The 23693-nt window shown below is 43.0% G+C and overlaps 2 protein-coding genes and 1 long non-coding RNA gene across 11 annotated transcripts in view; 2 read left to right on the top strand and 1 right to left on the bottom strand.

Moving 5' to 3' along the window:
- The first annotated feature begins 274 nt into the window (after positions 1 to 274).
- On the top strand, positions 275 to 2384 carry GJA8 (gap junction protein alpha 8). The gene has a single exon (XM_061408805.1). It carries the CDS (start codon positions 393 to 395, stop codon positions 1713 to 1715), a length of 1323 nt encoding a protein of 440 aa, XP_061264789.1. The 5' UTR covers positions 275 to 392; the 3' UTR covers positions 1716 to 2384.
- Positions 2385 to 9989: 7605 nt separating this feature from the next.
- LOC133242656 (uncharacterized) lies at positions 9990 to 13551 on the bottom strand. Its single transcript, XR_009734877.1, has 2 exons — positions 13465 to 13551; positions 9990 to 10581 (listed from the first exon to the last, which is right to left on the bottom strand). It is a non-coding gene; the product is annotated as an uncharacterized LOC133242656 (long non-coding RNA).
- GPR89A (G protein-coupled receptor 89A) overlaps positions 13119 to 23693 on the top strand; it is a 59193-nt gene continuing 48618 nt past the window's right edge. For 3 of the 9 annotated variants that reach the window (XM_061408772.1, XM_061408777.1, XM_061408774.1), the window contains exons 1-3: positions 13119 to 13340; positions 20557 to 20616; positions 22023 to 22126. In XM_061408772.1, coding sequence (XP_061264756.1) covers positions 13299 to 13340; positions 20557 to 20616; positions 22023 to 22126 — 206 coding nt within the window. In that variant the 5' untranslated portion in view covers positions 13119 to 13298. The other 6 variants (XM_061408746.1, XM_061408750.1, XM_061408761.1 and 3 more) reach the window with 4 other exon arrangements.

Below are 23693 nucleotides of genomic sequence, written 5' to 3'. Positions count from 1 at the left end.
TATGCCTCATGAACCTCAGTTCAGCTTGTGTTCTTGACTTAAATCCATGAAACCATGAGTTTCTATTTAAGATCAACAATGATTTCTTATTTGATATGTAATTCAAGGCTTATACAGACGCTGCCTCATTTATCCTTTCAGGCAGCTTGTGAAGTGAATGAGAACCCATTTTACAGATGATAAAGCCAGTGGAAGCAGATTCTTTTATGCCTCTTTTGTTCCCTAGTACTAGTACTAGTCTGCACTGAGGAAACACTCAAAAGATACTGTTTACCCACTGACCGTTTCAGCCACCCATGAAGGGGAGGTACCCTGAGAGTTAGTGAAAAAAAAAAGGTGGATTGCACTGTGGCCGCTCAGCTCTGCCTTCTCCTTCTGTAGGTAGGTGAATCATGGGAGACTGGAGTTTCCTGGGGAACATTTTGGAGGAGGTGAATGAGCACTCCACTGTCATCGGCCGCGTATGGCTCACGGTGCTTTTCATTTTTCGGATCCTCATCCTCGGTACTGCCGCAGAGTTCGTGTGGGGGGATGAGCAGTCCGACTTCGTGTGCAACACCCAGCAGCCAGGTTGCGAGAACGTCTGCTACGACGAGGCCTTCCCCATCTCCCACATCCGTCTCTGGGTCCTGCAGATCATCTTCGTCTCCACGCCGTCGCTGGTGTATGTGGGGCACGCGGTGCACCACGTCCGCATGGAGGAGAAGCGCAAGGAGCGCGAGGCCGAGGAGCTGAGCCAGCAGTCTCCGGGCAACGGCGGCGAGAGGGCGCCCCTAGCGGCGGACCAGGGCAGCGTCAAGAAGAGCAGCAGCAGCAGCAAAGGCACCAAGAAGTTCCGGCTGGAGGGGACCCTGCTGAGGACCTACATCTGCCACATCATCTTCAAGACCCTCTTTGAGGTGGGCTTCATCGTGGGCCACTACTTCCTGTACGGTTTCCGGATCCTGCCTCTCTACCGCTGCAGCCGGTGGCCCTGCCCCAACGTGGTGGACTGCTTCGTGTCACGACCCACCGAGAAAACCATCTTCATCCTCTTCATGCTGTCCGTGGCCTCCGTGTCCCTCTTCCTCAATATTCTGGAGATGAGCCACCTGGGCCTGAAGAAAATCCGATCCGCCTTCAAGAGGCCAGTGGAGCAGCCACTGGGGGAGATTCCTGAGAAGTCCCTCCACTCCATTGCCGTCTCCTCCATCCAGAAGGCCAAGGGCTACCAGCTCCTCGAAGAAGAGAAAATCGTGTCCCATTATTTCCCTTTGACGGAGGTGGGGATGGTAGAGGCCAGCCCCCTTTCTGCCAAGCCTTTCAGTCAGTTCGAGGAGAAGGTGGGCCCGGGGCCCCTGGGAGACTTGTCCAGGGCCTACCAGGAGACCCTGCCTTCCTACGCTCAGGTGGGCGCCCAGGAGGGAGTCGAGGAGGAGCAGCCCGTAGAAGCGGCCGCAGAACCAGAGGTGGGCGAGAAGAGTGAGGAGGCAGAGAGAGTGAGCACAGAAGGCCAAGAGACCCTGGCCGTGCTGGAAGTGGAGAAAGTGGAGCCCCCCGAAGTGGAGAAGGAGGTTGAGAAAGAAGAGCCGCCGCCTGAGAAGGTATCAAAGCAAGAGCTGACGCCTGAGAAGGCGCCTTCGCTATGTGCGGAGCTGCCAGGGGACGACACCAGACCCCTGAGCAGGCTGAGCAAAGCCAGCAGCCGGGCCAGGTCAGATGATCTCACCGTGTGAAGCGGTGCCAAAGAGAGAAAGAAAACGCCTGAGCTAACACACGGCAAGATGAAACCTAAAGTTGCCGACACGATTTGAGTCTTCTCTCCCTCCCCTCACACCCACCCTGGTTGGACGGGCACCGTGATAGAACCGTGCATGCAAGACAACCAGGAAACTGCCTTTCCCGGGTACAAAGGCTACCCAGATTAGCCCATTGTCCCATCAAAGTTCCCAGTCTCGTGACTGCCCTGGCCCTCTCCACAGCCACGGGCAATTCTGCTTTCATCCTCATTTCCCCATAGAAAGCCTTTCAATCAGAACTGATTGCCTCAGGGCTTTTTACCAGCCTTGTGGCAACTTTACAAACTCAGCTGAACTTTATCAACTCAGCACTTCCCTAGCAGACACCGTGTGGCATATATCAGCGGTCCCAAACTTAACAGCCTACAGGATGCAGGCGGTTTAATTCGTGAAGTGGTTTAAATTGGGGAAGTGCACCTGTTCTAATGCCATGCCAGGGCTGGAGCTGTGAAATTTGGAGAGCAGAGGGCAGCTGCTCAGTTTCAGGCAGCGATTACCAGACAGTGTTACCTGGCCATCTGATTTTTCAAGAAAAGCCAGAAATCCAAACGTTCAGGTGAAGTTTTCCACATTTTTACCGTTGCTAACTAAGTTTTAAATATGCCATGTGAGCCCCCCCCCCCCCTCAAAATGTGCAAGCCAAATTTAACCTGCTGCTGCTGCTGCTAAGTCACTTCAGTAATGTCCGACTCTGTGCAACCCCAGAGACGGCAGCCCACCAGGCTTCCCCGTCCCTGGGGTTCTCCAGGCAAGAACACTGGATCGGGTTGCCATTTCTTTCTCCAATGCATGAAAGTGAAAAGTGAAAGTGAAGTCACTCAGTCGTATCTGACTCTTAGCGACCCCATGGACTGCAGCCTACCAGGCTCCTCCGTCCATGGGATTTTCCAGGCACCAATTTGCAAGTTCAGCTTATACTTGTGAGCCCAGCTTTCCTATGGAATTGGTCATATTATTTATGGTCTCAACTCATTTCTGTGGCTTCCAAACCTCATTTTACCATTTTGGAGTGTTTAGTTTCAATCATCAGTCCAGGAGATGTCCAGAGTTCTCACTGGCCTTTCTTTTGGGTCACTGTAGCCCTGGGTTCTGATGCAATTACATCCCTTGTATTAGTGGGAATTCTGCACTAGGCACCATCAGAAAAGGAGTACAAGACTCCATACCCTCTCCCTGAACTTCTGCTGCTACTGCTGCTAAGTCACTTCAGTCATGTCCGACTCTGTGTGACCCCATAGATGGCAGCCCACCAGGCTCCCCCATCCCTGGGGTTCTCCAGGGAAGAACACTGGAGCGGGTTGCCGTTTCCTTCTCCAATGCATGAAAGTGAAAAGTGAAAGTGAAGTCGCTCAGTTGTGTCCGACTCTTAGCGACCCCATGGACTGCAGCCTACCAGGCTCCTTCGTCCATTGGATTTTCCAGGCAAGAGTACTGGAGTGGGTTGCCATTGCCTTCTCCGTCCCTGAACTGAAAAGGTTTTAAAAATCCCGGTTGCAGTTTTCTTCCCTAAAGCAGAAAAGGTCCCTTTCTTTCCTGTCCTCTTGTAGCTTCAACACTCAGCCTGAAATCTACACCTCCTTCTATCAGGGACTGGGAACAAACCTAGCTCTGGGCTAGACGATACCTCCTTCTGGCTTGTCTTGAGGAGAATCAGCCCTCAGGCCTTGCTCGGTCACAAGATGTATACCTAAAGAGTCATCAGAGGGCCACCAGGGAGAGCCTTTTACAAACTGGGAACACAAACAGCCAGGGTCCCTGTCTAGTCCCAGGTCAGACTTCATCCCTGGAAGGGACCTAGAGGCTGAAGGGAAAGATCTTCTACCCTTTGTGCCCCCAACCAACACTCCGCATATGTAGAGGCCAATCAGAGGAAATCCTCAGGTATAACTACATATTTCTCACACACAGTAATTTTAACTAGAGCCAACCAGTTCCCAAAGCAGAGGGAGAAATTGATAACCAAGATGGTTCATCTAAACCAAAGCTATGCTTAATGGGTTGCAGTGCCAAGACTAAGGTAGGAGGGATAGAAACCAAGTTGACATCACAGGGAACTGGACAGGAGAACCCCAGAGACCCAGAAAAACTGCCTTCATTGTATCCCCCACCCCCCCATCCAGCACCATCCCCCTCAAAAGCCAAATCCCTTGTGCTGACCTCTGGTTACCACCTTCCTTTTAAGATATTCATTCTAGATATGCTCTCCAGACCAAAGCTTCCTCAAAAACTATTCCTCCCCTGTGACAGTATTCCCACTCCTTGGTGCTCCATCCTAAAGCAAAATGGTCTAAAAATTAAATTCATTCTAAGATATGATTTTTTTATAAATTACTCCAGAGAAATTTTGCATTCTAAAAGAGAAGGCCTAAAATGTATTTTGCCTAGGTTAACTCAAAGTGACAAATTTTCAGTGTAGGAATGTATCAGGCGGTGGACAGTTGAACAAGTGTATTTATCTTGTGGACCTGTGGCTTTCTGGCTACTACCTGAATCTTCCTTCCCCTTTCCATCAAAGCTATTCCAAACAGAGCTTCTTCTGGATGGTGAAAGAAATAAAATCCCACGCCTGAGAACTGGACATCATCACACTCCCCTGCCCCCAATGGCTGCACTATTGCTCCTACAGTTTTGCTCCTGAAGACCCATTTTAAGAAGATGTAAACTCAGAGCCCGAGAATAGCTCGATCACTACCAGAGTAAAGTATCTATCTCGACTAGGATCTAATCCAGAAGAGAAAAGAAAACAATTGCTTCCTCTTCTAAGTGAAAAGTGCTGGTGCTCTTTGGGACCAGTAGCAGATGTGTAGGTGAAGGCTGCTGGTCTCCTTGTCTTGTTTGTTCAGTCGATTAGTAGTGTCTGACTCTTTGCAACCCCATGGACTGCAGCACGCCATGCTTCCCTGTCCTTCACCATCTCCCGGAGCTTGCTTAAACTCATGTCCATTGAGTCAGTGATGCCTTCCAACCATCTCGTCCTCTGTCACCCTCTTCTCCTCCTGCCCTCAGTCTCTCCCAGCATCAGGGTCTTTTCTCCTTGTCATGGCTAAGGCCTAAGTGTGTGTGTATTTCCTTGAGTAAAGTGGCATCCTGCTTCAGAGTCTGTACCTACCCCACTATCGTGGAAGTTGCCATTGTCCCTCTCAGGCTTCCCAACAAGCAAGGAAGCTTATTTCAGAAGAAACAGACCCAGGCATCAAGGGACCACGAATTTTTCTTTTTTTCTCTCTCTGCCACTTAGTAGTTGTGTTATTGTTGTCTCTTAACCTCTCTGTACCTCTGTTTTCTTTCTGCAAACTAGAGATAGCATTTGCCACCAACCTACCTCCAGGGGTATCAGAAGGATTAATGAGTTGGCTGCCAACTCTAGACCCTGCTGAGTGGTGCCTGACTGATTCCTCAAACAGCAGGGAGACTGAGAAGAAGGGCAGGTGGGTAGCTTCTATCTGACCCTCCTGACCTGGCTTGCAGTTTTCTGGTGACAGCTTTTTGGTGTGGACTGGACACTCTGGAGATGTTTTCTCGGAGAAGACTCAAAACAGAATCTTGACCCCATATGTTTGGTAGGAACCTATCTGACCTTGAGACATAGCTGGGGACAGAAGGGTAATTACTTTCTACCTGGGGAAAGTGTTCCTTCACGCTCCATCTTAAGCTGCACACAACTGCTGTCAGGTTCCATTCTCAGGCAGCAGTGTGTCTGTGGAGGACCTTACCCCATACATCTGGATCCCTCAGCATCTATTCTGAGGCAAATAATTATGACTGACTCAGGATTATCACCATCCCTGGGCTTCATTAAGGCCAAGCTCTGGATCCTAATCCTGGTCCTGCCTTTGTTAGACTAAACCTTTATGGTACATGGAACTACCAGTAAAAAGAAGCATTGGACAGCAGGCCATCAAAAGTGCAGCTCTCTCCAGAAGCAAAGGACTAACTGCCCAGTAGCAGTTATAACACCTTCATTAGGAGAGATCTGTGACCAGGAAGGATAGAGTTCTTCAAAGCTCAGTGAGAAAGTTTCAAGCTTGGCTCTGGTAATCCCTGGGTCTCATATTTGGGTCATCATACAAAGGCCTGTCTGCTTTTCATCATGACTCGGTTACTTGGCACCCACATGAAGTATGCAACACAGAGTTGGACAAATATTCCTGAAGGTCAGTGCAACCTGGGGATCAGATTTTCCCACAGGGAACACTGAAGGTCAAATCAGAAGTGTGGGCTGTATCTCTCTGACTCTGGGAACCCCAAGATGTCATTTACTCACTCCATATGGCAATTTCCCTTAGGTAAATTGTGGGTAATAAGTTCTGTCCCTCCTCCATGGGACAGATCCAGTGAATTGATATGCAAGAAATACTAGGAGCATACTAGAAGAAATAAGTGGGATTTTTTAATTCACTTATTGGGAAATGAAAGGGGGGAAGGTCTTATCCAAATCTGTCATAAGTCCTTATTCTAAAATGTTGACTGAAGAAATAACAGTCACCACTTTCAAATGCTTCACAGATTGTAAACTAAGCAACTGGTTAAAATTGAGCCAATGAGTAAAAATGAAAGAAGAAAATGAGGGTGATGGGGGAGGTCAATTTTTCTGTAGTTTTGAATTCCTGAGAATTATAGTGCAAAAAAGAACATCTTTGACCATGCATGAAATTCATTGCTGAAAGTGGTGCTGAAGGATTCAGCTCACTAGGGCCGCTGTGGAGAGTTGTACCAGCCCTGGGGCAGTCTTACTGCAGGCAGAAGGAAGTTCATAGAATCAGAAGAGCTGCATATAGCAGCTCTTAGTCCAAGCCGTGAGGAAGGCCCGGGGTGAGACTTGTGTGGACAGCTGCTTTTCTGTAGTTCCTAAGGACAGTCCCTGAGGCAGCTCGGACAACTCAGACAGCACCTCCCACCCACCCCCAACTCCTCCTAGCTCCTTCCCCTAACCTTGAGTTACCCCCCACCATGTGTATTGTGTGCAAATGATCACACAATCCAAAGCAGCAAAGTGTAGATGAAACACATTTGCCTGGTTGGATGGAAACTCTTCTAAGCATAAATACAATGTGTAAAGCAAAGTAAGTATGTACCTAGAAGTGATAGTGAAATAGGCAGGGAGACTGTCCCTTCTTGTAATTATTGTATGATAACTAAGCATGTAACTGGGGGAGAAAGGAGAAAAAGGACGTAAATTTCTAGGTTCAACAGTTAAATAGCAGGAAAGATGTTTATGAAAGACAAGTCATCTCCACTATCCTAGACATTGCTGCTCCCAAAGTCTGGAGAGAGTGGTACTCAATATGACCAATGAGGGAACAGTGGGCTACATTGCAGTCTCCTTCCAAGGCATTCTGGAAGTTCTCCAGAACAAAGGATATTCTGGAAGAATTCATAAAGTCATGTGGAGAGAAAAGTAGATAGCTTCATTGCCTTTTTCTGCAAAATTTTCATCTATGAAACAGGATTAGTAAAGACTCAGCTAAGAAACATAATCAAAACAAACTTCCTGGGGAAAACCTCTGGCAAAGGCATTACTGAGATTGTGTCCTGAATTCTCCAACCTTCCACATCTTTATGTCAGAGCTAATAGTCACATGTTAGACTGTTACAAAACAATAAAACTAACTTGACTTTTCACTGTCTTTGTGTTTTCTTTTGCCCTGTCAGCCACGCTACCCTGTCAACAGACTTCCCAATTTCTGGTGTTCTTCCTTTGAAATTAAGGGGTTGAGGAACAAGAGCACTGGGGAAGAGGGAGGGAGGCAGTGGTAAGTTTGTAAATGTGTAACAACCAGCTCTTTCCAGGGTAAAGAGCCCCTGGTTTGCAGTGTTTGTCAATTTCCTTGGTGTAAATTCTCCCACCATATTCAATTTCAACTCACCAACATAATGCCACTGAACATAGAGATGAGATGTACAATAGCACATTATAAATATTTCTATCATACAATAGATATAAATATCAAGAGCATAAATAATAGTAAAATAAGTGATAAGCTTTGAGTATTATCTTTATATCATTTTTAAATTTATGTAATTTGTTAATAACTGTTACTTAGCACTGGCTCACAAAATTCCAAGAAATTTAGCAAATGACTCTTACAAGCCAGTACAAGTAGCTCCAGCACACCGCTAGGTGAAATGGAGGAGAATCTGATTCAGAAAGAACAAGAACACTCTCTTTATTAGTTGAAGTTTGGTCAGTCTGTCCCCTCTCTTATTCTACACAAATCTCAGGAAAAATCAAAATATACTTCTTTGGCCATTTGAGAAGAGACAAAAGAATAGGATTTGTTCACTCTTATGTCATTGAGAACTGTAGAAAGAAGTAAAGTTATTCATTACAAATAAAAATACATCAAATAAAATCAGCCAAAATATTCTGCCTGAGATTTATCACATCACTTCTCTGCCTAAAATCCTTCAGTGACTCAATTGCTTACCCCCAATTCTAAATTCCTTAACATGACTTACAAAGCATTTGTAAGTGACTACAACCCACTTAGAGAAGACCTCTGTTTTTACCTGCCCAGAATCTATTCTCCCTTCTGCTCTAATAACATCTCTATTGGGATTTATGGTTCCTCAATTGGATATAATCTTGGTGAGATTCTTAGTAACATTGTTTTTTCTTTTGGTTACAGCTCAGAGTTTTATTCAGCAAACAAAGGATAGTACACCCTTGAGGCGGGAGGGCAGGCCGACCCCAAAGGAGAGCCCTCAATCCATCATGGGTCAAGTTTTGTTTGTTTGAACTCAAATGGGCCAGTCATACACTCTCCCTGGAATGTGAATCTTGAGTGTAGTAACAGAGATTGAAACGTAGTTGGGATTCATTTATCTTGACAGAACCCCTTGAAGAGATTCACAATTAGTTCCCTGCTTACCTAGATTTCTGGCAAATGCTTAGTTCCTCTTTTTACAGATCATGGTTCATCAACCTTTCTTCAGTTTGCTAAGCTAGTCCAGAGTTCCTTTTTTTTCTAATGTTGCCAAAATTATTCCTGTTGCTTACAAGCTTCTAACTGGTAGGTACACCACATCCTAGCCTCATCTCCCACATTTCTAGCCTCATTTCCCACATCCATCCACACATGCATATGCCCCAGTCTTACAGAGCCATTGGCTGGTCCCCAATATGGACAAGCCTGACATTTAGTGATGAAGGAACTTCATAGTATTTCAGGACTCTGCCCTGTCCAGCCTTTTTTCTGTAATCAGCTCCTTCTCATCCTTCAAGATTCAACTCAGTTGTCTTCTTCTTTATGAAATTTCACAAAATTCCCTATACAAAGTGAGTTGCTCCCTCCTTTTTGATCCCTTAATATTTGTGTACACTTGATCATAGCACTTATCAAAAGTGACTTCAAAAAGAGACTTCATATCGTCACTTCAAATCTTTGTTGTGATGAGACAGAACCGAGGAGAATACACTTGCCTGACAATATTATTATATAATCTCTGAATATTCAGTACTTAGCACAGTGACTGGAACATAGTAATGTCTGGGGAATGAATGAATACTACTCCCAGGGCAGAAAAGAGATAATTGGCTAAGTATGCCCCAGCACCAGAGCAGGCTGACACTGTAAGGAATGTATCTGAGGAAGAGCTTCCTTGAAGGTCCCAGGAATTCCAGGTTTAAGGCACTGGGCTTGTTTTATCATAATTACAGGAAAAAAAGAGAAATTTTCAGACTAATTGCTGGCTGTTATCACCCAGAGCAGCCTTGGAAGCCATATGTCGACAATGGCATTCAGTCTTCAAATGACTACAGACTAGAGGATCACTACCACCCCCACCAACACCTCTTCCAATACCCATGAATCAGACTTTTGGATTTCATATGAAACAAAAAATAAACTTGTGTTGTATTAATTCTCTGAGATCTCAAGATTTATCTGTTATCGGGCCTAGCAGTATCTTTATATAAATTGAGGTTAGATGTAGCTATAACAAAACCCTAAGATATGTGGCTTTAGCTTGACAGGTGAACAGTGAGTGGTGAAGAAATGAAAATCAAAGGTTGCAATGATTGAAGGCTTCCTTGGCAGCCCCATGGTTAAAAGTCTGAGCTCCCAGTGCATGGGGCCTGGGTTTGATCCCTGGTCAGGGATCAAATATAGCTGTGGTATATGCTGCAGCTATATACCACAACTAAGACCTGCACATGCAAACCAATAAATAAATTTTAAAAAAAAAGGTTACAAAGACAGAGCCTCAGGCTATGCCATGCAAATATTTAGTAAAAAATGTAGTCTGTGATGATTCATGTATTAGTTATCTATCACTTTGTAACATATCACTCCAAAACTTCACAGCTTGAAACAACAACGTGCATGTGTGCCAGCTAAGTTGCTTCAGTTGTGTTCAACTCTTTGCACCCCCGTGGACTATAGCCCATCAGGCCCCTCTGTCTATGGGATTTTCCAGGCAAGAGTGCTGGAATGGTTTCCCATGCCCTTCTTCAGGGGGATTTTGCCAATCAGGGATCAAACCCATGTCTCTTACATCTCCTGTATTGGCAGGTGGGTTCTTTACCACTAGTGCCACCTGGGAGCCCCTGAAACAACAATATGTATTATCTCTTATAGCTTCTGAGGGTCAGGAACTCTGGAGCAGCTTGGGGTCTCTCATAGGGTTGCAGTCAGATATTGACAAAGTCTGCAGTCATCTGAAGCTTGACTGAAGAGGTAAGATCCACCCATTCACGTGGTTATGTGACACAGAAGGTTGGTGCTGGCAAGTTAGTATCTCTCTACTTGGGCCACTCCATGGGTCTGCTTGAGTGTCCTCATGAACCAGTGGCTGGTTTCCCCTAGAACAAGTGAATCAAGAGATTAAGGCAGATGCTTCAATGTCTTTTATGACCTAGGTTTGGAAATCACATACCATCACTTTGATTGCATTTTTAGTCACATTCTCTAAGATTGCTCCATCTACTGTGCAGAGAATAAACTAGAGAGGAGCAAGATTTGAGGTAAAGATGCCACTTGATTCAGAACCACCTCTGACTCATCTGAACCAACCAAAGCCCTGGACAAGGCATCCTAAGTGCACACTAGGTCAACACCAGGGTCAACACATCCAAAATGAGCCTAGATAAGAAGAAAGAACCAACTCGCATAGCCAAGAAGGTTTGGAAGAGTGGTGACCAACTTGTAAAGAAGTTCAGTCACATGGATGTTTATCTAGTGTGAAGATTTTTGGAGACATTCTAAAATCAAAAGCAGGGGGTAGCAGTTCCTTGGATCACCCACATCAGTCCTTGACCTGGACAAAGGTGTTAACAGTAGAGAGAATTTTGAATTGTTTCTGTTTTTCAGTAACTCAGTCATGTCTAACTCTTTGTGACCCCATGGACTGCAGCACACCGGGCTTCCCTGTCCTTCATCATCTCCTGGAGCTTGCTCAAACTCATGTCCATTGAGTTGGTGATGCCATCCAATCATCTCATCCTCTGTCATCCCCTTCTCCTCCTGCCTTCAATCTTTCCCATCATCAAGGTCTTTTCCAGTGAGTCAGTTCTTTGCATCGGATGGTGGAAGTATTGGAGCTTCAGCATCAGTCCTTTTAGTGAATATTCAGGATTGATTTCCTTTAGGATTGACTGGTTTGATCTCCTTGCAGTCCAAGGGACTCTCATGAGTCTTCCCCAACACCACAGTTCGAAACCATCAATTCTTTGGCACTCAGCCTTCTTTATGTCCAACGCTTACATCCATACCTGACTACTGGAAAAACCATAGCTTTGACTAGATGAACCTCTGTTAGCAAAGTAATGTCTTTTTTATATGCTGTCAAGGTTTGTCATAGAATTTTGAATGGTGTCTTTCAAAGCTTTACACAGTCCTGGGGCCAGTGGGTTTGTATACCTTTTTCTGCTGCAAGCTTCACTGAGACCCTGATCCCCACCATGCATTCCAGTAAGCCACTAAGGTAAACTGTTTGACTTGATAGGCTAATGCAGCATTCTGCACTATCACACAGCCTTGATAGGTGAGAGTCTAACTCATCATCTGCTTCACAGATGCTACTTCTTCCCTGATAGATGTAGCCAGGGACACAAAGTTCTCTAGCTAAGACTCTCCCTTAGTAGGGATGTCTCCACTGCTCCCTGGCCTTCTGGATTGGGGACAGGACGTCTGAGAGGTGTTTGGGCTGCTTAGTATGAGTAGCATTCAAGTCTAAGAAAGTAAGATACATTTCCTTGTGTGTAATAAATCTGAGTCTCAGTGATTCAGACTGTAGTAGACTAAACACTCTGGTCCAAGTTGCAAGTACTGACTTCCAGGTATTGACTGCAGCCTTGAATGCAGCCAGTCTCACATTGGGTGATGGCCTTCAACTGGGGACAGCTTCAGGATGAGATTATAGGGACTTCATGGACTAGGTAGAGGCCTGGTGGAAAAGGATAAGCTCTACAGCAGTGCCACTAAGCCTTCACAAAATGAGTATTGAATGGATGAAGTAGTGATTATGTCTACATTTGAGCAATTCCAACATGAGTGGGGCAACTATTTCCTAAAATAACTCATCTTCAGACTCTTAAAGAATTATTCCTTGTTTTGAATTAAATCTATGTTCGTTTAACTCCTTTGTCCTACAAATATCTTTTGAGGCCATATCAATTCTATCCATTCTTTCCAATGAAGACAACTGTCAATGTACCTGAGCCTTCTTTGTTCAATTCCTTTCATCTGTCCTTATCTGATGACTCACCTCTGAGCATGCTCCAATACATCTATTTGCCTCTCAAAAGTGTGGTAAAAGAATCAGAAATTTACTTGATTAGCTGTATGTGCTAAAACCTGCCTTTATATTCTTCCCTCTTTATGCCATTGTTTGTGGACCCAAGCTAAGTTGTGACATGTAGAACGCATGATTTGTGGTATAATCCATTATTATTAACTTCACCATTATAAGGACTTCCCTGGTGGCTCAGATGGTAAAGCGCCTGCTTACAATGCGGGAGACCCGGGTTCTATCCCTGGGTCAGGAAGATCCCCTGGAGAAGGAAATGGCAACCCACTCCAGTGTTCTTGCCTGGAAAATCCCATGGATGGAGGAGCCTGGTAGGCTACAATCCATGGGGTCGCAGAGTCAGACACGACTGAGCAACTTCACTTTCACCATTATAAAAGAGAATTAAAATAAGATGTTATCTCAGGCCGCACCTCCGTTAGCCTCAGAAGTGGAAATGCTATCCTGCATTACAACTGCTTTAGAATTTTCAGACCTCGTTGTTGTACTTTGCTCCTTTTGGCCAGGCGCCCTCTAATTAATCCCCGCCCCCAGAACGTCCCCCCCTGGCCCCGCCCCCCGCTCTCAGCTCCTCAGCGTCCCTCCCACTCGGAGCCCGAGGCGGGAAGCGCTGGACGTAGTTGCTGATTGGCTGGCTGGGGCGCAGCTTGATGGCGTCGGGCTGGCGAACCCAGGCCCCCGGGCGACTGCCGCCTGTGTGAGGGGGGCCCGTGGCCTATAGTGCTGTGGCTTCGGGGAAAGTGGAGGCACGAGCCCTCGTTACTCTTCACCATGAGTTTCCTGATCGACTCCAGCATCATGATTACTTCCCAGGTGAGCCACCGCGTCCCGCCTTTGGACTCCTCAACCTGTCTCCCGAGTCGTCTTCTCCAGGCCTCGGTGATGCGGGCTGGCCCGGAGTCTCGCCCTTCTCGCCTGCGGGTAGTGCCTGCCTCACCCGTGCTCAGAGCTCCGAGAGGGTATGGGATTTGCTGCGTCCGGCTCCCTGCTCCCTCGCTGTCAGGAGGAGTCCCGCGGCCGTCCGCGCCCCCACTCATACTCCATTCCTCCTCCCATCCTACCCCACCTCCCGGTTGCCTTTCCACTTTGGGGAGAGGTCAGGTGGCCTTAGGGCTCAGAGCCGGTGCCGCGAGAAGGGAGCTGTCCTCAAAGCGCCCCGAAGCTCTAGACTACGCGGCTGATCCATGGATTAGGAAGAGTGTGGTTCCGGGTGCAGAGTGTGCGACTCGCCAATCCGGCTGGCTCCTGGGGACACGTGAGGTTAGTTGTCAAATTCTGAATCCGGATGCGGAGGAATTTGCCGCCGTCACTTCAGAGATCTAAGTATCCGTTTTCGTTTGTTAATACCTCCAACGTGTATCCTCTCGGCCACGCTTTCGGATCTTTTTCTGACCCTCTTTCCTTCATTCGTGGAAGAAATGGCTTCATTCGATGGCTAATGAAGATTAGCCATCTGCATTCATTCGTACAGTCAACAAACACGTTTATGGAGCATTATATAAAGTTCTGAGGATACATAGCTAAATAAGACATTGACTTGTCCCTGCTCTATAGAAACTTCGTCTAGTGAGCTTTTTGTTTTTACTATGTAAATTTTGAGTTACTCTTTTATTTTCTACACAGCATTTATCATAGCACTGATACCGTTTATGTATTCATTTATTTATGAATTTACTTTTTTTGAGACCCTATCTTTTTAATAGCTCTATCCTCCCTCCAGGTGCAGACGCTCAGTAAGTATTTATTGGCCAACCGTTAAAATTTGTAGAAGCTCAGACTACCTAATTACTGATCTCCCCCCTACCTCATTTCTCCACTAACTAAAGGTATTTTTCTTTAATTGCTCTTTTTTTCAAGTGGCACATGACAGAAACAGTTCCTTTTAGGAGTTTAAAGTAAACTAAATCTTAGGTTGTTTTTTTTTTGTTTTCTGTGTTTGTATTCAGTTCAGTTCAGTCGCTCAGTCATGTCCGACTCTTTGCGACCCCATGAATCGCAGCACGCCAGGCCTCCCTGTCCATCACCAACTCCCGGAGTTTACTGAGACTCACGTCCATCGAGTCAGTGATGCCATCCAGCCATCTCATCCTCTGTCGTCCCCTTCTCCTCCTGCTCCCAATCCCTCCCAGCATCAGAGTCTTTTCCAATGAGTCAACTCTTCGCATCAGGTGGCCAAAGTACTGGAGTTTCAGCTTTAGCATCATTCCTTCCAAAGAAATTCCAGGGCTGATCTCCTTCAGAATGGACTGTTTGGATCTCCTTGCAGTCCAAGGGACTCTTGTAGTAGAAGCCTAATAAATATTTAATAAAAAGCACCTTCCTGAAGAGGTGTGATTGCCTTAGAAACATCTCCCCCTCATTTTTCATGTTTTATATGAACTGGAAGATTTATTTGAAAGGAAATCTGAAATCAGAGATCATATATTGAAGCTGGTTCACCCCAGGCAACATCTTGGTATAGAGATTGTTCATCATTCCACAGGGTAAAGTTCACATCCTTAATTGGCTTATGTGGTCTCTTATGATGAAGACTCCGCTCTTAACCTCTTCAGCCTTGGCCTTAACCATTTCTTTGCGACCCCATGGACTATAGCCTACCAGGCTTCTCCATCCATGTGATTTTCCAGGCAAGAGTACTGGAGTGGGTTGCCATTTCCTCCTCCAATACACTAGCCTTACTGAACTTCTTTTAGTTCCTTAACCTGGCCATGCTGTCATGCCTCCAGGTTTCCGCCAGTCTGTTCTCTTTCTGGACCTTTTTCCCATACTCCTTCTTTCTCCCGACTGACTCCTACTCAGCCTTTGTTTCTCAACATGGATATCCATAAAACCTCTTCCAGACTGGACTAGATATCCCTTGACATGTTTTCCTAGTACCCTTTGCCCATTTCCCTTATAGTAGCACTATCGCATTGTTTCATAATTCCTTGTCCATCTCCTCCATAGATTACAAACCTTGAGACAGTGTCCATGCTGTCTTGTTCACCCTTACCCTTAAGACCTGGTACATATTAGACACCAATAAATATTTGTTAAATAAAAATGTAAATAAATGATCCAAGAAAGGAATCTTTTTCTAGTCAGTTCTTTAAACTATCCTGCTAATGGCCTTTTTTTTTTTTTTTTTAATCTGTAGCTAATTTTCAATTTAGGAGTTATCTTTTGTGACGGCAACTGTTATCTAACCTCTGTTTTCAGCCTTCTCTACAGTTATAAGACTTATCAGTTCCAAAGTACACTCTAAGGCTCAAGGTCAAGACTGCACAATTTCAAAAATATTCTCTTTTTTGAATAAATGCAGTGCACATTCTTGTTTTATTTGCAAAATGTTTAAAGTTGCTTTTCCCTTTTGCATGCTTTTTAGATCCTGTATAATCTTGCCAGAATTTGTATTAATCCTGGACTTCTTGAATTTTCCTGGTATTTTTTTATATTAGTTGTGTAAAAGTCTTTACACTTTTTTTGTCAATATGAAAGGAAGCCACAATGAAATATAAAGATGCGTATCTCTTCTCTCTTTTTCTCCCATTTCCTGCCCCCTCATATAGACTTATCAATTTCATTTGTTTTCTTTTTCTTGTCTAAAGTCCCATTTCAGAGTGATCTTAATGAAATATTTTTTTTTTTATTATCCATCTCACCATATACACTGCTCTTTAAATGCCTAACTTCAACTGCAGTCATGACTTCAGAAATCATTTAAATATTGCCTCTAAACTATGAATTTAAATGTCTCCACTGGTAATGATTTAAAATAGCCAAAGGATCTCATAAGTAGTCTAGGGGTATTTTGTCCTAATCTATTCACCCTCTTCCTTTTCTACTTGGTCTAAAATCATGGATCCAAGCTCCTTCATATTCACTTGTTTCTTTGCCTGCATGTAAAGTCCACAATTGGATCACTGCTGTAGTTTGTCTACTGCTAACTCAGGAGCCAGTACTTTGGCCACCTGATGCAAAGAACTGACTCATTGGAAAAGACCCTGATGCTGGGAAAGATTGAAGGCAGGAGGAGAACGGGATGACAGAGGATGAGATGGTTGGATGACATCACCAACTCGATGAACATGAGTTTGAGTAAGCTCTGGGAGTTGGTGGTGGACAGGGAAGCCTGGTGTGCTGCAGTCCATGGGGTCGCAAAGAGTCGGACACGACTGAGTAACTGAACTGAACTGAACTCATGAGCCTGAAGGCTTTCGTAGAAAATCACATATGTGCAGATTGCTGATGCCTTGAGTTTATGGACACCCTTAGGTCATTGATTCTTTTTTTTTTCTTTAATCAGCTCCTTGTTCCCTTCCCTTCGTAATTTCTCTGAGTTTTTAATCACTCTTTTCAAAGCCCCTTTTTTCAATTTCACCTCTCCTGCCCTTAGCAGATGACCTTGCCTCCTACTTGATCAACAAAAGTGAGGCCAAAAGGTGTGAGCTCCTTCTACATCTTAATCTAAGCAGTTGTCTATGTCCATGACCATTCCCAACTCCTTTCCTTCCATGTCAGAAGATAAGGTGCCCCTTACTCCTGTTTAAAGCCATGTTTTCCACATGTACCTTTGATTGTGGAGCAGCTTGTTGTGAAGTGATTATAAGCACAAGCTTTGGGGTCAGCCACACAGACTTCAGCTTGATTCTGACACCCACTATAAATGAGTTAATTAGGCTACAGTCTCATTCTTGGCTGTCCCTTGAGTAATCTATGTTTATTGTCTCTACTGTGTTACCCCCCATGCACCCCCAACCCAGTGAAGTCTAGTTCCTGCCTCCACCTCACTACTCAAACTGTTTTCCTTAAGGTCAGCGTTGACCTCCCAGTTACCAAATCCTTTGAACATTTTTCAATCCTGGTTCTCTTGTCCGTCTACTTTTTTAACATGTCTTTAAACTCTATTCCCTTTGGTTTCAGGATACCACACTGTTCTGGCACCTATTATTTCTCTGACCATTCCTTCTCTGTCTCCTTCCCGGTCTCTTCTTCCCATTCCTACTCTCTACTATTTTCTTCTTGGCATATTGCTCTCTTCACTCTATATACTATTCCTGAATGATCTCATATTCTTTGACGGTTTCAACTCTCAGGTGTGTCTCAGCTGTCCCTTCATAATCTTTTATGTCAACTTGGGTGGCCCTCAAGCACTTAGTATATCTAAAAGTGAACCCGTCATCTTCCTGTCTCCCATCCACATTCCCCAATTTTTTTCCTCCAGTAGTCTTTATATAAAGTGGATGGCCTCCTTCTTCATCCTATATTCCAAACTAATCATCCTTAATTCCTCCCTGCTGATTTTACCTTCAAAGTACTCAAATGTGTTGCCTCCTCTCCAACTACTGATGTTTTCATTCAGTTCAGTTCAGTTCACTTCAGTTGCTCAGTCGTGTATGACTCTTTGCAACCCCATGAACCGCAGCATGCCAGGCCTCCCTGTCCACCACCAACTCCCGGAGTCCACCCAAACTCATGTCCATTGAGTCGGTGATGCCATCCAACCATCTCATCCTCTGTCATCCCCTTCTCCTCCTGCCTTCAATCTTTCCTAACATCAGAATCTTTTCAAATGAGTTAAGTTTTCACATCAGGTGGCCAAAATATTGGAGTTTCAGCTTCAGCATCAGTCCTTCCAATGAACACTCAGGACTGATCTCCTTTAGGATGGACTGGTTGGATCTCCTTGCAGTCCAAGGGACTCTCAAGAGTCTTCTCCAACAGCACAGTTCAAAAGCATCAATTCTTTGGTGCTCAGCTTTCTTTATAGTCCAACTCTCACATCCATACATGACCACTGGAAAAACCATTTTTTGCTGTTTTAATTCAGGCCTTTGTTATCTCTCATCTGAACTGCTGCAGCAACCTCCTGTTCTGTTTCTTTCTCTACAGTGTTGTTTCCTTCAGAGAGTCCCTATAGTTTCTCTGTAAAATAAACCTGGCCATGTCTTTTCCATCCTTAAATAACTCATCACCTACAGACTATGATTCAAGCTCTTTACAGTGACCTTTGGGGCTTTCCATCATTGGTCCTCTATTCCTCCCCTCTTTGTCTCATTTTTAACCACTTTTTTCTTTGAACTTTGTCTCCCAGCAGTGCCAAACCATGTGTAGTTACCAGTATATACCACGCTATTTCTCACCTCTGTGCCTTTACTCATGCTCTTTGCTGTCTGAAAAAGAAGACCTGTCCACCCCCACTACCTGTCTTTTACCTGCCTAATTCTTTTTCAACACCTTAAGAGAGTGTTTGGTTCTTTTGTTTGTTTTAAAATATTTTAGGGACGATGGGAACCTTTGAGTGTATGTGAATATCTTGAAGCCTCTCTCTAAAAAAATGCATATAATCCTCAAATTTGCACATGATACCAGGTTTTAACTCTAAATTAAAACCTCCTTCAGCCAAGGTATTATCTTCCCCAGAAAAATCTGTCCTAACCCCATACCAGATTTGTTTAGTCTCCCTCTTTCATGTTCTTTAACAATATCATGTGCATGTCTCTATCATTGCATGTCCCATATTACACAATAATTACTTGGTGTCTTCACCACTATACTATACCTCCTTGACAGTAGTAACAATCTTACTCATCTTTGTGTCCTCATCACTTAGCACAGTACATAGATGTTGTTACCAAAGAATTGAGGTTGAATGTTCCTGAAGAACAAGTCATCTTTCACTGTGCACCATTTATCCATTCAGCAAACATTTATGGGGAGCCTGCTATGTCCCGGGCATTGTGCTGGGTGCTAAAATACAAAGATTGACAAGACAAATGTGACCCTTATCCTCACAGAACTTACAGTGTTTTTAAAAAGAATGTATTTAAATTAGACATTAAAAAACTGTGTGGCAAATGCTTTAGTAAGGGAAATACAAGGTAGGATAATAGGATTATGTAAAAAGAGTAAGTTATCTATATTTGGGAGGCCAGAGAAGGCCTTCTAGAAGTAATAATAGTAAAGATTTGTAGGATAAGTGAGGAGGAGACTGGAGAGAAGTTCCTGTCAAAGGATAACATCTGCAAAGGTCCTGGTATGAAAGAATGTTATATCTAAAGAAGCACAGGCAGTTCCATGTGGCTGAAAACACGAATTTGGTGGATAGGAGGGACATAGTAAGAGGAGGAAGAATCTGCTAAATCATACTCGAGAGTTCACACTTGCTCCTGAAGTGAGTTGGAAGGCATAAAATAATTTTATTCTGAAATAATGCCACTCACAGCAACATGGATGGACCTAGAGATTATCATACTAAGTAAATCAGAGAGAAAGACAAATACCATATGTTATCACTTATATTTGGAATCTAAAGTATGACACGAAATAGAATATGAAATAGAAACAGACTCACAGACATAGAAAACACACTTATGGCTACCAAAGGGGAAAGGGGGTGAGGGAGGGATAAATTCAGAGTTTTCAGTTAGCATATGCAAACTATTGTATATAAAATAAGCAACAAGTTCCTACTGCATAGCACAGTATTGGAAACCATATCCGATATCCTGTAACAAACCGTAATGAAAAAAAAAAAAAAACGGTAATGGAAAGGAATATGAAAAACAATATGTGTGTGTGTGTGTGTGTATATATATATGTATATGTATAACTGAATACACCAGAAACTAACACAACCTTTTAAAGCAACTATAATTTTTAAAAAGAATTTTATTTTTTGATAACATTCTTAGCCAATACAAGAAGAGGAGTTGTGTCAGAGTATGTGTATGTGGAAAAGGTATTTACCAGTGAAAAATAAATGAGCTTTAGAACAATGAACAGAGCTGTCATGTGCCTACTATCTTAATTTGTGCCCAACTTAAAACATGTTCTAAAACAAGGATAATTTCAAAAATTGAAGAGCATTTCAACATCTGGTCCACTCTTGAGGACTTTAATAAGTAGTGTTATATGAGTGGATGTCACCTTTAATCTCTAAAATAAGCTATTTAGTTAGGCAACCTTTTATCGTAAAGTGGTCTGTAAAAGGCATTTCTCAAAAGATTGTGTATTGACATGCTGATCTTCTATCTTCTTTCTCCTCTAGATACTTTTCTTTGGATTTGGGTGGCTTTTTTTCATGCGACAGCTGTTTAAGGACTACGAGGTAAGAAGAGATCATTTTGATTATGCTAATATTATGTGAACTTATTGTTTTAAATGGGAAAAGAAAAATACCTCCATTAAAGAAAAAATCATGTTTGAGAAAAACAATTATCATATTATATCGCTTATATGTGAAATCTAAAAAAATGATACAAGTGAACTTATTTACAACATAAAAGTCGACTCACAGACATAGAAAACAAACTCATGGTTACCATGGGGAAAGTGGAGAAAGCGGGCAAAGGGATAAATTGGGACTTTGGGTTTACAGATATACACTACTACATATAAAATAGATAAGTAACAAGGGTCTACTGTAGAGCACAAGGAATTGTACTCAGTATCTTGTAATAACCTGTAATGGAAAAAATCTGAAATATGTGTGTGTGTATATATATATATGAATCACTTTGCTGTACACCTGAAACATTTTAAATCAGCTATACTTCAATTAAAAAACCATTTATGCTTGAACTTTCATGACCTGTGATGGTCAAAAAAAATAAAAAAGGATAATCATGTTCACTCCCAAGATGGGAAGCTTTTGCTACTATAATATATAATTCTTAAATTGAAGAATATAATTAAGCTTAGTTGATTTTTTTTTTTAATGCCCAGAAGCCAGGATCAAGAAATATCATGGTTTAGTCATATTAGTATACACATCAATAGCAAATAGTTCTTTGGGAGAGAATTTAACTTGTAATGTCTCATAAATATACTCATTCATTTGGGTATCTGGCATTCAGTGTTAATTATCAGTCTGACATCCTAAGTTAATTCTAAGGCTGGTCTGAATCATATCTTAGGGTTTGAATTCAGAAAGACAACAGCCTACATTGGACATTTCCTGATTAATCTTCCTCATTTAGTAATAAGCTCAATGGTCATGGACTATCTGGGGTCATTTCTAGTATGTTCTCCATTAAACTTCCCCAGGGAGTTTGAGTTATTATCTAAAAGAGCCCAGATTTCTAGAGATTCTCTCCTGCTCACTACTGTAAGGCCTCCTAGGAGAGGTTCTAAAACTGTTTCAAGGTCTGTGCAGAATGTTGAAGGAACCCTTTTAGAACTAACCTATATATCTAAATCTGTCATTTTTTGTCAGTGTACATCAAGAATTTTAAGTGCTACTTCTGACCTTGTCACTTCATCTTCTTGTGCTTTAAATTTTTCATCCACAAGAGGATGATGGTAATAGTGACCTATGAATTAGAAGTACAACCTATTTTCATCTATTCTTTTAGCTCTAGACAGGTTACTGTCATGGTCCTGTTTCTAATAACTTGAGAATTTCTTCAAAATAAGTTTTCTGACTTGTAATCATCAACTCAATATTTCACACAAGGAAATTACTTTTCGTCTCTATTTGACTTTTTTTTTTTTTTTCTATTTGACTTTTAACAGGTGCGTCAGTATGTGGTACAGGTGATCTTCTCTGTGACTTTCGCATTTTCTTGCACCATGTTTGAGCTCATCATCTTTGAAATCTTAGGAGTATTGAATAGCAGGTGAGTAAGAGTACTAATTGGGTCTCCTCTTAAAGAGACCTATGTTACTTTCTTTATGGTGGAAGATTTACTGGCATCCCATAGCTGAAAAAAAATCCACTGTGTAGTTAGTTTAGTCTCACTTTTCACTTTCATGCGTTGGAGAAAGAAATGGCAACCCCCTCCAGTGTTCTTGCCTGGAGAATCCCAGGGACGGGGAGCCTGGTGGGCTGCTGTCTGTGGGGTCACACAGAGTCGGACGCGACTGAAGCGACTTAGCAGCAGCAGCAACAGTAACTGTAATAATCATAGCAAATATGGGTTTCAGGCACCTAGTAACTGGCTTGACAAAGATTGTGAAATAGCAGGAAAACAAGTCTGAACATTAGTTCTGAAGTACTAATTGAGACTGGGCTGTGAGAACCTAGGTCCCAGGCTTTACTATAAGAAGGTTTATTTTTCTCAAGCTGCTCTCTGATTGAATCCCAGGAAGAGCTCTTCACATTGTCCTGCTGATGGAGAAATCTCTACCTGGAAAGATCCAAATTCCTCAGAGCTAGTTAAGGGCTTCTATGAAGACTGAACTCCAGTTCTTACCAATGTAGTTAATTTTGTTTATTTCATAGGCATGTTCAAGTCTGATTGAACTTAAGAGTGTTCTTTAAAGCATTTTTAAAAAGTAACTCCTGTCCTCCTCCAAAAAATAGACCTGTTATGAACAGTCTATCCAAAATATTTCTTGCTTGTTAAACTGCAGGCTTCCTTTTTGCCAGTATTTGTGTTTAGAGTACATCAGCTATTCTGTGTAGAGTTTTGTTGTACCTTTTTAAAATCACTGCATGGAAAAGTCTTAAGAATAAAGTGGGATTGGCTCTGTAGTCAGGAATCAATGCTGAGCTAAGCTGTGTAACTCATTATATATAGATCCCTGAGTCTTGAGACTTATAAAGAGATTATATTCTCAAATTCCTATTTTGAGAATCAGAGTTGATGATCATAGTCTCGTAATGGATAAATTAAGAACTTGTAAAACAGGACAATGTTCTGACTTTGTGGTTTTTAAACTTGTTCTTTAATAATCCAAACCTTTCTTGGGTGAGCTAAATATAGATCCTATGACTATCGAGACTAGGCAAGTGTTATTTTACATGCTAATTATTAAATTTTATGTAAGGGTCCAGAAATAAACCAAAGCATATACAGTCAACTGTTTGACAAGGGAGCCAAGAATACTCAATGGAGAAAAGACTTCAATATCTTTTCAATATTGAAGAAAACATCTTCAATAAAAGACGGAGGGAAAATTATATATTCACATGTAATAGAGTGAAACTTGACCCCCATCTTATATTACTCACAAAAATTAACTGGAAATGGATTCAGTTCAGTCACTCAGTCGTGTCCGACTCTGCAACCCCGTGGCCTGCAGCACACCAGGCCTCCCTGTCCATCACCAAATCCCGGAGTTTACTCAAACTCATGTCCATTGAGTTGGTGATGCCATGCAACCATCTCATCCTCTGTCATCCCCTTCTCCTCCCACCTTCAGTCTTTCCCAGCATCAGGGTCTTTTCTGATGAGTCAGTTC

This window comes from Bos javanicus, chromosome 3 (assembly GCF_032452875.1).
Source record: "Bos javanicus breed banteng chromosome 3, ARS-OSU_banteng_1.0, whole genome shotgun sequence".
Taxonomy (NCBI): domain Eukaryota; kingdom Metazoa; phylum Chordata; class Mammalia; order Artiodactyla; family Bovidae; genus Bos; species Bos javanicus.
Note: the sequence above shows the minus strand (reverse complement) of the source record. Positions and strands in the feature narration are given on the sequence as shown.

Bases quoted from the DNA above. Each gene is read 5' to 3' on its own strand.
- GJA8 (XM_061408805.1), top strand. From the start codon at position 393: ATGGGAGACTGGAGTTTCCTGGGGAACATTTTGGAGGAGGTGAATGAG.